The sequence below is a fragment of the Drosophila elegans genome, unplaced genomic scaffold (assembly GCF_018152505.1).
Source record: "Drosophila elegans isolate 14027-0461.03 unplaced genomic scaffold, ASM1815250v1 contig_149, whole genome shotgun sequence".
In the NCBI taxonomy this organism is placed as follows: Eukaryota; Metazoa; Arthropoda; class Insecta; order Diptera; family Drosophilidae; genus Drosophila; species Drosophila elegans.
This window is the reverse complement of record NW_024545513.1, coordinates 5,306,231-5,320,021: the sequence shown is the minus strand read 5'-3', so window position 1 is coordinate 5,320,021 and position 13,791 is coordinate 5,306,231. Positions and strand designations below refer to the sequence as shown.

Sequence of the window (13,791 nt, the reverse complement as noted above, 5' to 3'; positions counted from 1 at the left end):
CACGAACTGCAACCGCTTGTATATATGGGCATCTTGGGGCCACAGCTCGTATATCATCAAAATATGCGCATATTACTATGTTGTTATGTTCAACCGCCGGCTGTGAACTTATACATTTTAGACAACATCATAAACTTAAGTTCGAGGTTTAGGAAAAATGCGAAATGCGAGAATAGAAAGCTTCGAAAGTGCACACAAAAATCTCCATCGTCGGGTAATCACAAACGGAAACGGAAATGGAAACGACTTGACCACAAACGTTTGCCCAAAAATCTGGGTTTTCAATTGCTTGTGTGTGCAGCTACAGTAAGAATTATAAATTTATACAATTAAAAAAATAAAATAATACTGCAAAGTCCTACATGTAAACATGTTTATTAATTAAATCCACCATTTTAAGATGCAATGTATTTAATATAAAGATTTTAAATATAGCTTAAATAAAAATAATAACATTTTGGATTCAATAGTCAGATGTTTATTTATAGGAAGAGGATTTTAGTTTAAAATTGTATAAGAAATTAAATATTGAAGAACAACATGAAAAGAAAACAAAATTTAAAAAAACAATAAACAAAATACCAATAATATGTACTTTTTCTTAACTGAAGGAAGAACAATTCACAATGTCAACATGTTTCACTGTTCTTGCCGAAACAGTGTGCGTGTTTGCAACTCACGGGCGTTAGTAAAAATCATATTTTTTTCGCCATCATTGTGGGCAATAAAAAAGGGACACGCAAAAGGCTATTTGGCTGTTTCTTGCGAAAGGACTGGAAAGTGTGATTGCTCGTAAACCAAAAGCGAAAACATTTTTCCGACAGCGAAAGAAACATTTTGATTTCAGTTCTAGGCCAAAATAAAATTACCCAAAACAAGCGAAAATAAAAACGGAGAGAGAGCAGCAAATTCATTTGGCTGTTGATTAAGCCGGGCTAATTGAGGACTTAGCGTGGAAACGGAAACACGATGCAGCTGCCTCGAATGTATGCAAATGAGGCACGAAAACCCAGTTGCATTAATTGTTGTGTGCTGTTTTGTTTGGTTTCTGTTTTGTTGTGCTGCGTTTTGAGTGGCAAAAACCTCCATCAACCTTGGTGGGGCCAAGCAACGCAAGGTCATGCTAAAATCCTCCCTTAAACACCCACCCACCCAAGAACAAACACGGACAGGCGGAGCGACAACGACTGCGACTCAGTTGGGAAATATGAAGTATACGCCACGTGCGACACGGCGCAAAAGACAACTTATTTAACACATTATATGCAAGTTCAGATATTCAACTTTAACTCAGGTTAACCCCTCGCAACCATCACCCCCCTCCAGCCCCCGAACATGTGCGAAGAACTTTTCCCTTTCTGCCAAACAAAAACAAAGTTGAGGAGCAGAACTTGCAAGGTTCCATGAAGGAGGAACTCCTTTGGCAAATTTATAAAATTATTCATAGTTTCTTTATGGCACAGGGAAATACAAAATTACTGTGTGAGTTTCTTTGTCTAAGTATTATGCTAAGAACTTGATTTTTTAAGGCCAGATTTAAGTTGTTAGTTTCATTCAATTGCTTGTGTAACTAATTTAAAATCAAAACTTGATTTAATTTTGTTTATTATTAAAAATTGTAAAATGAGATGGCGCATCAGTGTGAAAATAAACGCCCCACTGACCACATCGCTATAAGAAGAAATTTGCAGTAGCTCTGTGCCGCCAATAAGGGCGGTTCGCAAAAGGGGGCGTGACAGATGTAAAATCTGTGAAAAGCGCATATTAAATTCCACTTTAGTGGCAGATGAATGGCAAAGCGAAGAACACATAACGCATGAAGGGGTCGACAGTAGACACTGGTTTCTAATGGAACAAAGAAAAAGTTTAAGCTGTTGAAAAACAATTAAATCTCAATCCATTTATATACATTACAAATAAATATTAGACTTTTAAGCCAAATACAATGAACATATTAAAAACAAGCAAAATCCTGGGTTCCAGCACAGAAATTAAAACAGTTTCGGCTAGAAGTATTTAAAGCTTTAAAAAAAAATCATAAATAAAATTATTACTTTAAAACTTTTTAATATAAATAACATTTGAGCCAGTTAATGTAGGAACACAATGTAATTGATAAATACATGTAATGTAATGTAAAGTAATAGAAGCCTAAGACTTGTAATGTAGAATGTAAGTTTAAATATATTCTTTTTACAACATTTTAGCTAAATGAATAACTGAATTTCTTTTTAAATGAAAGTTAATTAAATTTAAAAACTTTAATAATAGGTAACAAAATCAATAAAACCTATGGCGGAATATATAGCCAGTGCCCACTGTACACTCTGTGTTTGCTCAGCAAGCAAGAAAAGGGCGACTGAACTCCGCTCCTCTTGTCACTTAATTTCCAGCGAAAATCATGCCAACAATGGCAATAAAGTGCCGAAAGGCAAACCACACAAAGAGCCACCTTCGACCGCAAATTGGATGCGAAATGGAAGGACACGGCAGTTGGAGTTCGAGTCCTCGCTGGCCAAAGGATCTGATATGGTGCAGCATGATATACGACAGCTGCATTGGCCATTCGAATGCATTTTTTGCGGAAAAACTGTAGAGACAAGCCGAGAATGTTCCCTCCTCTCTGCTAAATGGATATGTGTTTTTGGTGCAGCTTAGTGCAACAGGTAAAAAAAACAGGTTCAGAAAAAAATGTTAGCAACATAGAAAAATAGTATACAATATTTTGAAATTCTTAAATTATATTATAAATATATTTATTTAATGGGTGTACTCAAAAGCATGTTAAATTATTAATTTTTTAAATAAATTAACATTTAAGGGTTTCGCATGGTCGAAATATTCCCTAGAGTTTTTGTTCTTACATTTCTCCTGCTCTCGATGAACTCTTATATAAATGGCTTGTTTCTTTTTTGATGGCTTCAATTAACAAATATTTACATGCAATTTCACTGCGAAAATGGCAAAAGATGAAAATACCTCCATTTTACAACCGCAACCCCAATGACGTTTTTAATTCGATTTTAAACATGCATATAAACATGGATGTTTACATGCATCATACATAAATAATTTCTTTTACTTCTGCTTCCCCAGGGGCCAAAAATTACAATCCCTTCTTCGCAAAGAAGTTGTAAAAATATTTTTAAATTGAACGCTTTTCTGGGCCACGTTTGAAGTTAAAGGATGCCTGTGCACGTAAAGAAAAATATCTGCTGAACTTATATCTAAAAGAAAGCTGGATTTTTTTAGACACAGACTTTAATCTGTTTTAATAAATTTAAACGCGTTTTTAGGTAAATTTATAATTTATATTGCATTTTAGGTAAAAATAAATAAAAATGGAAGAAATCTTTTAGGTGCAAAAATTTCGGCTTAACAAAAAACTAAAACCAAACAATTGAATTATTTATTTGAAGCCATTATAGTAGTTTGTTCTATTTAAAATTCAATGTTATTTAAGGGTGTAAATTGACTTATTCGGTGTGTAAATAAATTTCCAAAAAATTGTAGTGATTGATGTTTTCTGTGTGCCATTGCAGCCAGTGCAATTTCTGCGTAATTGGAGCAACAATTTTTTGTGCCCCAAGCCGGAAACAGAACCCAACAAATTGAGTTTTGTTTTCCCATGAAATTGTGAAAGCTCCGCCGTAAATCAAAAGTTGCTAGCAGCAAAATGGGGCGGTTTTTTTTTTACACTCCACATGGGCCGCGCATATAAATAAAACTCGTTTTGGCTGCAACTGCGTCCACAAAAACAACAACAGTTGAGAGAACTGAGACCCTTGACCCCACTACCCTTTGCAATTAATTAAAGTTTTATGTGTGGACTTAATCGAAAAGAACGCAACAAAAACAGCCAGATCGAAAACAAGCGATAGCTATTTAAAAAAATTTCAGTTTCAATGAAAATCAATTTGGAGTTTAATAACAAGCTGAACGAGCTATTAAATGATAACATTGGACTAGTATTTTTATTGTTATGGCGAAAATTCATACGAGTAAAAAACTGATCTTTTGTATGCGAAAAACAGGGTTTTTTTGTTAAAAATTTAGAACCAGAATTTTTTGTTGCATCTTGGGTAAAGTTCTTAATTATGGGAAATAAATATAAATATACTTACTTCACAACTTTTTCCATAACAAATAATCCCAACCATAATCGGAGAAAACTCCAACTCTGATTTTGTGTATAAATGTAGTTTATTTTTGTTTCTCGCTGCTGTTTGTATTCGGTCACGTGGTAAGTATTAATAAATAAATTGCATTAGTTAGTATACGATTAGTGTTTGGTTTTAGAAGTTAGTTAGAGGCGCAGTAGCAGAGAGTTCGTTAGTGGGTTCCTTAGTGTTGTTGCCGTGTCCCGAGTAGCTTAGAAATGTATTAATTAATTGTTGTGGCTTTGTGTTTCTGTGTTTTGCAAAAATATTGCACCTGCGCTTCCGATTGGCGATCAGAAGTATTACATATATATATGTATATATATATATATATATTTATATAATTATTATTAACTTGCGTCTTTTGTTGTTACCTGCACTTGAAATATTTAAAATATTTTTTTTAGTTTAGTCGTTTCCATTTAGATTAATAACATATGTATACATATTGGTTTTAATTATTAGCTTTTTGTGGTTTATTTGCCCTTTTGTTTGTCGCTTTTTTAAGTATGCAAAAATAAGCTCTCTCCTTCTATCTCTCCCTCTCTTTCGCTTCATGTGGCGCCGTCTCTGTCTTTTATGTGGCTCCGTCTCTTTCTTATACATTTATGCCCTCGCTTAACAGAAACTAGACAATGCTGAAATTATTGTTCTTCGTATTACTTTTGCTGTTTTGCTTATTGTTTTTGCTTTAGATTTATCATATTTATCGTATGAGTATATATCGTTATGTATATGGCAATAATCGATCGAGAAATGTGCAGATTTCTTGTACAGACATACGTATACAATTAGAATCAATATGCGCTTTGTTTGTTTTTTTTTTTTGTTGTTGTTCTGACGCGTTTTAAATGCATTTATTTTGTTTGTTGTTTTGTTGTATTGCAGGCATGGCTTCGTTTTTCTAAGGCTATTTTGTAATTATAAATATCGGTAATGGTCTTGCAATAATCATACGCAATGGCTCTATACAATAATAAGTATAACGAAATCTAACTCTTTTTTGGCATAAGGTGTGTTGCTTTTTGTTTCTTTTTATCGAAAATTATAAATGTAGTTAAAGAACTAAAGTACGGTAAATTTACATGACAAATAATGGATTAGATCATATCATAAATAATTGCTTGCAAGTAAATTCAATCGAATGCTTAGGCTAGTGGATGCGAGGGAATAGGGGGATGGTTGGGTATTTGTTTTGGGACATTGGGTTTACAATTTCTTGGTTACTTTACAATGACTGCTCACATACACTCGCACTGGCTTTAAATTCAGTCTTTTTCATATACAAAAATGGGAGAAATGACCAAAAAGTAATATCTGCTGGAATAGTAACCATAATCTCCATTGCACATAGTATATCGATTGTGGGCAGTTGAACGATTTATCGACGAACAATTAATCTCATTAAAGGCTTGATCGATTTACAAATTGTAAAATTTTCAACCAAATAAATCATTTAAATAGGCTTAAAACTTATCATTCAAAATTATAAAAACTGATACAAATTCACATACATTTCTCATTAACATAAAAGCTTATAATTGGTCTATTTCTGAATCAATTCCCAGTCGATTCAATTTCAGTTGATGAAACTTAAAGCTGATCGAGTTTCAGATGACGAATTTATAGTTTCTCGATTCCAGCGCAGGCGTGTGAGCAGTTGCATATATTTATATATAGATAGGCGTCTCCTGGCCGGTGAGCAAACGAAACATGGACGTGGGCATCGTCTTCATTAGGATCTGTTAGGAAAATAGTTATGAATCCATATGAAATGCTTTCAAAGGAACTTAATACCTCGCCCACTGAGGATGACAGCAGCTTGACAATCGTATCGTGTGGAACAGCCACGACGCTCTGGTTGTTAATCTCAATGATGCGGTGACCAACGCGTACTCCACCCCGCTCAGCGATTCCTCCACGCAAAAGGCTGCAGATCTGCAATCAAATGGGAAACTATTGATTACAATTTGTTTCGGGACAAACACCTTAAGCTTTTATAAGCAAACAAATGTTTGACTTTTAATAAATTTGTCAAACACGCATATTTGTTTCAAATCCTTTGATTCGATGGTTTAATTGTTGTTTTTAGTGAAATTTAACTAATTCTATTGACAACATTTTTTTTATTCAAAAATTTCCAGACTGTAAAAAAATAGGGACACATATTGAGGTCATGAAAAAAAATGTGAAACGTTTCAGAAATAATCTATATGGTTGATAGATAATTTGTGGATCGTTTTTTTTTTTTTGCTTTGCAACTGGATAACCCCTAAGAGTAAGGAATTTACAAATAATCAATTAAGGGCTATACAATGGCCTTGCCATGGCCGACTCACCACGCCATTTTGAACACTAAAACCCAACTGGAACAGCGCCTTGGGTCGCAGGATCTTGACCTCGACGACGGGCGGACAGGGCACAACGGTGAACTTGACGGCAGTTTGGTTCTTGGCATTGCGAATGTAACTCTGGCAGGTGGACAGCGGCAGTCCCACCAGGCTCATGCCGTTGATGGCGATCAGCTGGTCGCCGATGTTCAGCTGACCGCAGCGGGCGGCTGCGCCGGAACTCATCAGGTTGGCGATCACCACGGTGGGCAGCATGGAGCCCCAGCCGCTCTCGACGATCACCACGCCCAGGATCTCGCCCTTGGCCTTCGGCACCACCACCTCCTTCTGCAGCTCCTTCTTGGCGAAGATCTCCAGCTCGTCGCCGAAGATCTCCTGGCTGTTGAGCACCTCCTGGTAGTCCATCTCCTTGGCCAGGCTCTCGTTCTCGATGCCGTTCGCCTTCAAGAACTCCATGTAGGCCACCTGGTTGACAAAGAACATCATCATTATGGTTGCATGATAACAATTTACTTTAAATGATGATTTGGGTTTCAATTTAATATATTATATATTTAATACATTAATACATTTTTTACATGTCCAGCATTTAATTTAAAGTTTTCAATTTAGTTTTGTTTTACTATTATTTTGTTTACTTATATAAGACGAAAATATAAAATTTTTAATTTCTTACAACAATTTTATTCAAATGGTATTATTTAGTAAAGATTATATTGGTATTATTTAGTAGAGATAATTTAATGCATTTTAACATAATATCATGTTGTTTAAGTAATTGTATAAGCTCTCATTAACGTAATAACTTGTAAGGTTTAGTATGACTATATTTGATAATAGAATAGATTACCTGAAAGGCCTGTCCAATGGACTGGGCTATGAACTGCGCCTCGTCGCTCTCGAACACGTGGCAGATCATCTTGGGCGTGCGGTTGTGCTTGCTGAGTGACTCCTTGGGCGGCGACTCCTCCTCGCTAATGCCCGGACTGGGCACATCGCCCAATGGACTGGCCGTGGCCGGATCCACCACACTGTTGGGCACGAACCGGCGACGGGCCATCAGCACAACCAGGTCACCGATGTCCGCGATGTAGGATATAGTGCGCAGCGCATGGTCCATCATGATCTCCTTGAGATCGGTGTTCAGCACCATTATCTTCTCGGTTGATATGAAGAGGTCCACTTCAGTGCTCGGCTGGCTTTCGCCCTCGGGAGCCTGGTAAGAACAACATAAATATAAATCAATGTCTTAAATCGAGTATTAACTATGAGGGGGGAGTCCATGTTTGTCAACTATTTTATTTAGGTGCCAACGATCGCTTACCAAAGCCTATCGAGAGGAATGCGCAGCAGGGAACGAGAAAAGCGAACGAGAAAGTTTTAGACACACACACGCACACACACATTGAGCGAGCATAGAGCATAGCCTAGCGGGGTTTTCTTGGATGGAGGTTGCTGTACGCTTCCCTCAAGAGGGTTCACTGTACCTACCTTGATCCTGGACACCGCCTCCTCGGCCTGCATCATCCTGGTCGACTTGGTCGGCTGGCCCTCGCAGACGAGTTGGGTGGATCCGAGGTATCTGGCCCGGAATAGCACGCCCTCAATGAGAACTTTGGGTTCCAGGAGACCTAAAGCGTTACGCTTTCTTATTAATATCGAGGAAATGGTTTAATTGTTTATGTGTTTTAAATAAAACTAAACCAGAAAGGAAGAAAACTTCGAAAGATAAACATTATGTACCCTTGTAGCTATTGCAAGAATTAAATATTCTTAAAAAAAAAACTACTTCTAACTACTACTAATAATAAACCATTTCTATATGTTGTAGTTTATTGAAATAAACTGAAAAACAGAGAAGTTCTAGTTCAATTATTCATATGGAAGCTATATGATATAGTCGTCTGATATTAATACAATTAAAACCAGTACTATATACCGAAAAATATTTAAAACAAATTGATAAACAGTGCATTTTTTTCTACTTTATTTTTATTTTTTCATTTGCTTCAATGGGAGCTTTATGATAGAGTCCTTTGGTTTTAATAACATTAAACGATTAAAAAAAATAGAGAAGTTTTAATTTCAGTTCGAATGAGAAATTTACAAACAAACCAAAAATATAGCTAAATCTTCGCCTGAAAATAGAGACTTACATAATGTCACAGAAATATCACATAAAATACAGATTGCAGCGTGAAATGTGGAGTTTGGTTCGAGTTATCAGTAAACGACAAAACGGGGGGCGTTGCCCAGTATATATATGCATATATATGAAGAGTTTTAGTTTGCTTACCCTCCTTGTTGCGCGACTTGGCCTTCTTGTCCGAGTTGGCCGAGTCCTTCAGCGACTTGATGGAGCCCGTGGGACTCTTGCTGAACTGCAGCTTCTCCGGCGAACTGATCGAGATGTCGGCCGTGCCCACGATTTGGCAGATGTCCGGCGAGTTGGGCGTCAGCGAGGTGCCGATGCCCTGCCGAATGGTGGCCGTCGAGTAGGTCTGCGGCTTGGCATTGGTCATCGGATTCGGGTTGTTGTTGTCCGCCGCGCCATTCAGATGCCCATTGCTGGCGATTTCCGTGCCCTCGTTGGCATTGCTGTCCGAAAGGGGCTTTAAAACATAAAGTGTTATTAACAAACTATAATAGTCGTTTTTAAGCTTATGTAAATAGCTATAAAACTAGATAAAAGGCTACTTTTTAACATTGATTTTTTTCCGTAGAGCTAATTTTGTATACTAAATGGGGCACATATAAAAATCCACATTAATAAAAGTAATAATATTAAAAAAAAATTTTAAAAATATAAAAAATTAAATTAATTTTTTTTTCTTAAAGCTTATACTATAAACCAATTGGGGCATATATACAAATTCACATTTATCATAGTTATAATATTTAAAATACTGAATATATATAAAAAAAAAATTAAATTGATAAAAAAAATGTTTTTAAATTATATAATATAAAAATTATATAGAAAAACATTTTAACATTTAATTAACAGTTTTATTTATCATTGACAAACTAAAAAAATGAGCCCAATTTAAAAAAAAAAAAAAAAAGTTGTCCTAAGCCTTAAAAACATAACATAACTACCAGTTATCCGACCGCAGTTGTATTTTCCTTACCTGATCGGCGAAAAAATCCTGCTCGTCGTGCCGCTGCTGACCCAGCAAGCGATCCGTTTCCAGATCGGTGTCCGGTTCCTCCTCCGCCGCCGCAGCAGCCTGGGCCGCCGAAACCGTCGTCGTTTTGCGCGGCACCCAGACCGGGGAATCCGGATCAGTGGTGAGCACCTCGTCGCAGAACTTCAGCTTTTCCGGCTGCGTTTTGGCCCGCTGCAAGGCGGAACGTATCTCTTTCATGGCCTCCTGGATCTCCGAGGCGGCATGCGATGGCAGCGATCCTCCGGCGGTCACTGTAGTGGCCGACACTGCCAGTCCCGATCCGCCAGACTTTTCGGCCAGTGAACCTCCCAAGGCTGCCGCATAAACGGCACCGTAGTGACTGTCCAATGGATTGTCAGCATCTGCTGCGGCGGCCATGGCCATCGACTCACTGGCATCGGCTATCTCGATTTGGGGCGGCGAGGCTGGCGGCGCAGCCGGCGGCATGGGCATGGGCAGCGAGGCAAAGTCGCTTATCAGCGCCGATTGCGAGGCATCTGTGGTCAATGTGGCCATGCTGGCACTCATCACATTGTAGTCGTTCTCCAGCCGCTCGCCATTTCCATTACCATTGCCATTAGCATTACCATTGCCATTAGCATTCCCATTGTGCTCGCTGTGGACGATGGGTTGCGTGGATTGCGATTGCGAGGACTGCTGCTGCTTGTCACAGATCACGGACACATTGTTCTCCGTGTCGGAGGCGTGGCCACTGCTCAGGCCGTCCTCCAAGACGGGCATGCTCGTGTACAGCTTGCCATAGTCCGTGGGGCAGTTGATGTCGTTGGACAGACTGTCCAGGTCGCCGCAATTCGAATCGTAGTCCGTGGTCTCCGGCGAGAGGGTGAAGTTCCGCGAGTGCCGCCGCAGATTGGCCTCCAGTTCCGTGTCCGCCAGATCGCCGCTGCTGCGGCTATTCGAATCGATATACAGCTCGATGTCATTGTGCTCCTGGTGGTAGGCAGTCGCAGGCATCTGTTCACTTTGCTGCAAATGAGTGTTATGTTAGACCTGCTCTTAACGACACTGATTTCCAGATGACTCACTGGCTTTTTAATGGGCGAGCGGTGCACCATGTAAAGCTCATCTTTGGGTATTCTCGCCAGTCGCTGGCCAATGTATGCCTGCTCCAAGGGCGTGGCCGGGTACTCCTGTTGCTGTTAGCCAGAGAAAAAGGATTAATTCCTATTCGTATGCCAACAGTTACTAAACATCTCACTTACAGAACTGGCCACATCGTCGCCACTTTCCGTGGTGTATCCGTCCGTGTAGCGCTTCTCATCCTCCGGATTCGCCTTGAAGAACTCCTCGAGCACCTTGCGCGTCTCCGAGAATTCGTACAGGTAATCGAAAGTGGGGGTCGTCTTCTCGCGCAGCGCACCCGAACGCTCCTCCTCGTGATCGATCAGATCGATGAGGTTGCCCACGGAAGCCTTGGCCGATGCATTTGCATTTGCATTTGCATTTGCATTAGCAGTTGGATTAGCAGTTGCATTTGCATTCGCATTCGCCGCACTGGTTGTGGGCGAAACTCTTTGCGGAAATCCCGGCGGTCGTTTCCGTGGGCCACTCAAGGTGGTCTGTGTGTTTGTGCCCGGCTGACTGCCAAATCGACGCGGCGATCCCTCGTACTCGGCAATGGGCAGCTGGCCAATCATCTTGGTCACCTTGAGCACATCCTCGTTGCTGCCCTTCCGCTGGCCACTCGACGCCTTGTTCATCCAGTTGGTGTCGATGTCGTCGAACACCACGATCTCGCCGTCGCGCAGGCACTGCCCGTCCGCTTTGCCCACATCCGTTGGCGAGCCGGGACTGGCCAAGCCCTGTGAAGAAATCAAGAAGTATGGTTATAACGGGCTAATTGGTGGTCTCTAAGATTCACTCTCACCTGCGGCAGGACATCCCGCGTCTCGAACTGGCTGCCTGGACTTCGGCCCAGCCGGATCTGATGCAAGTGCGGTCGCTGGTAGTAATAGCCGCCAGCGTCTCGGGCCGCATTCAGGCCATGACCGCCTGCGCCGGACGGCGAGAGGCCCTGCAGCGGAACGTAGGACAGCTCGGCATTGAGATCCGGCGAATTGAGCACCGTGCTGGCTGGCGTCACATTCGGACTACGGGTGCGCATCTCCCACACATATCGCTCCTGCTGCTGATGCTGCTGCTGTTGTCCTTGGAGCTGCTGCGATTGCTGATGCTGCTGATGCGTCTGCTGGCCAAAGGTCATCTGAGTGTGCGACGGATTGACCATGGACTCGTTGCTGCTGTCGCTGCAGGAATTGGAGTTCATGGCTGGACTGCAACTGGGACAATCTCCGGGACAGAGGGATGTGGGTGTGGATGTGGATGTTCCTTCGGTAGCTACTACTGTTCTAGTGCTGCTGCTGCTGCTGCATCCGCTGCTGCTGCTTCTGCTGCTGCGATTGCTGCCTCACTGTGGGTCACTGCCTGGAGGAGAATGGGTGATTAGTCGATGAGCTAAGGCGGCTGTGAATCACTGCACTGCACTGCAGCACAGCCCAGCAGAAAAAAAGTCAGGGACAGGTGACGTATTGCCTTCCACACCCTATCATGGGGAACAATAGTTTTATGGAAAATAAACAAATATCAAATTAAAATCTCTAGCTCTATTTCGCTATTAATCCTTTGATTTAAAATATATATCGCGGCTTACTTATAAATTCCTTAAAAAGGGATTTTAAAACTGAGATTTTTTTTAGAGATATGCGCCTTTTTTAATTATTTATTTATAATTACGGCTCATTTCTGTATTAGATCTTTAGGCTATCGTAATCGCATGAGTTCTGCTGGGTTATTTAAAGATTTCTCCCTTCTTGTCTAGTCACTGTAAGCTATCCAAATCAATTTATGAGATTTCTGTTATACGTTTGCATTTTATAGGTATTTTGAGATTTCTTATTATAAGTTTGGATATATACATATAGATATTCCTTATTGTTTTGCATACACACACACTAAGTATGTGAGTTTCGGGGTGGTGTTGCATGAATCTTAATGTTGCTGCTGGTGTGGTGACCTCTGGCTTAATGGTGACCCTTGTTGGCCAGCGAAATCAATGCGGGTTAATTAACATTAACCCACTACTGGCCTCTGCCTACATGTCTACATGTGTCCCCTTTTCCGGGGTCCCGTGTCCATGGTTTGGAATTGCGCACACGTAAACTTGGCCTCCAAAAGTCCTCGCGCAGGCAAAACAAACGCAGGAAAGACAGGAAAGGAAGCTGCTGCTGCTGCTGCTGCTGCTGCAGCCAGACACAACAACACGGGGTGGTGGGTGGTGCAAGTGGGTGGGTTGGTGGTTGTGTGGTGCCCTCAGGGGGAGTGGCACTGGCGGTGGCGGTGCCCCTTTGTTGTCGCCGATTGTTGCAATCACTAAACCGCCGAGGAGGCGTGGGAAAAAAACAAACTCCCCCTTTCCCGTTATGTGTGTCTATACATGTGCGTATTGTTAAAAATCAATAGATTTGCCGTGTTTTTTTTCGCAGCTCCTTTTTTTTTTGTTGGTGGAGGAACCGCACAACACACACACAAACAAACACACACCCGTCGCACAACAACAAACACACACTCGCGACACTCGAGCAGTGGCAACAGCAACAACAACTGCAACGTTTGCAGCAGCGGCGGCAGCAACAACAAAAGCAATGCAAGCGAAACAACTCCGAAAACAACACCTGTCGCGATTTTATATTTACCATTTAATTCATATTTATTGCACTCCTTCAGCAAACTCGATTGGCGCAGAACGATTGGCAGCCATTTAGATAGATTCCGAGCTATCGATGCCCGAGAGCGCATATCGATAACACCCGCGCACAGTGTTGAGCAATGTTGAAGAGTACCTAGTCGGGAAAGTGGTACGTAGGCAGGTGCAATTTAAAATTATTTTGACCTCACCTAGATCCTAAATTTAAACAAAAAATTCAAAGGTAACGTCTATTAAATTTGATGTAAAATCGATTTTATTCCAGTAAATGTAGCTTAACATTTGTAATAAAAATGTTCTGCATATCTGAGAATACTTTTCACTTGTTTTAAGGGACCTTAACCGATTTGGATTTTTAAATATTGTTAAAGTGTTAGTCTCCTAAT

General features: G+C 40.6%; 1 protein-coding gene across 4 annotated transcripts; it reads right to left on the bottom strand.

Moving 5' to 3' along the window:
* Positions 1 to 4,184: 4,184 nt before the first annotated feature.
* Positions 4,185 to 13,485, bottom strand: LOC108136239. 4 transcript variants are annotated; one of them, XM_017257269.2, is made up of 12 exons: positions 13,395 to 13,485; positions 11,570 to 12,126; positions 10,905 to 11,504; positions 10,728 to 10,838; positions 9,643 to 10,668; positions 8,808 to 9,123; positions 8,003 to 8,142; positions 7,836 to 7,841; positions 7,362 to 7,727; positions 6,500 to 6,976; positions 5,958 to 6,098; positions 4,185 to 5,902 (listed from the first exon to the last, which is right to left on the bottom strand). In XM_017257269.2, the coding sequence occupies exons 2-12, from the start codon at positions 11,966 to 11,968 to the stop codon at positions 5,831 to 5,833; spliced, it is 3,654 nt and encodes a 1,217-aa protein (XP_017112758.1). In that variant the 5' UTR covers positions 11,969 to 12,126; positions 13,395 to 13,485; the 3' UTR covers positions 4,185 to 5,830. The 4 variants fall into 4 exon arrangements, with proteins under 4 accessions (XP_017112758.1, XP_017112760.1, XP_017112759.1 ...); XM_017257271.2 differs by having other exon boundaries at positions 8,003 to 8,124; XM_017257270.2 differs by lacking the exon at positions 7,836 to 7,841.
* Positions 13,486 to 13,791: the final 306 nt, after the last annotated feature.

Coding starts and splice junctions, on each gene's coding strand:
- LOC108136239 (XM_017257269.2), bottom strand. CDS start 11,968: ATGAACTCCAATTCCTGCAGCGACAGCAGCAACGAGTCCATGGTCAAT. Junction 10,839..10,904: donor GCGACGATGTGGCCAGTTCT/GTAAGTGAGATG, acceptor TCTGGCTAACAG/CAACAGGAGTACCCGGCCAC. Junction 6,099..6,499: donor TTAGTGTTCAAAATGGCGTG/GTGAGTCGGCCA, acceptor ATTTGATTGCAG/ATCTGCAGCCTTTTGCGTGG.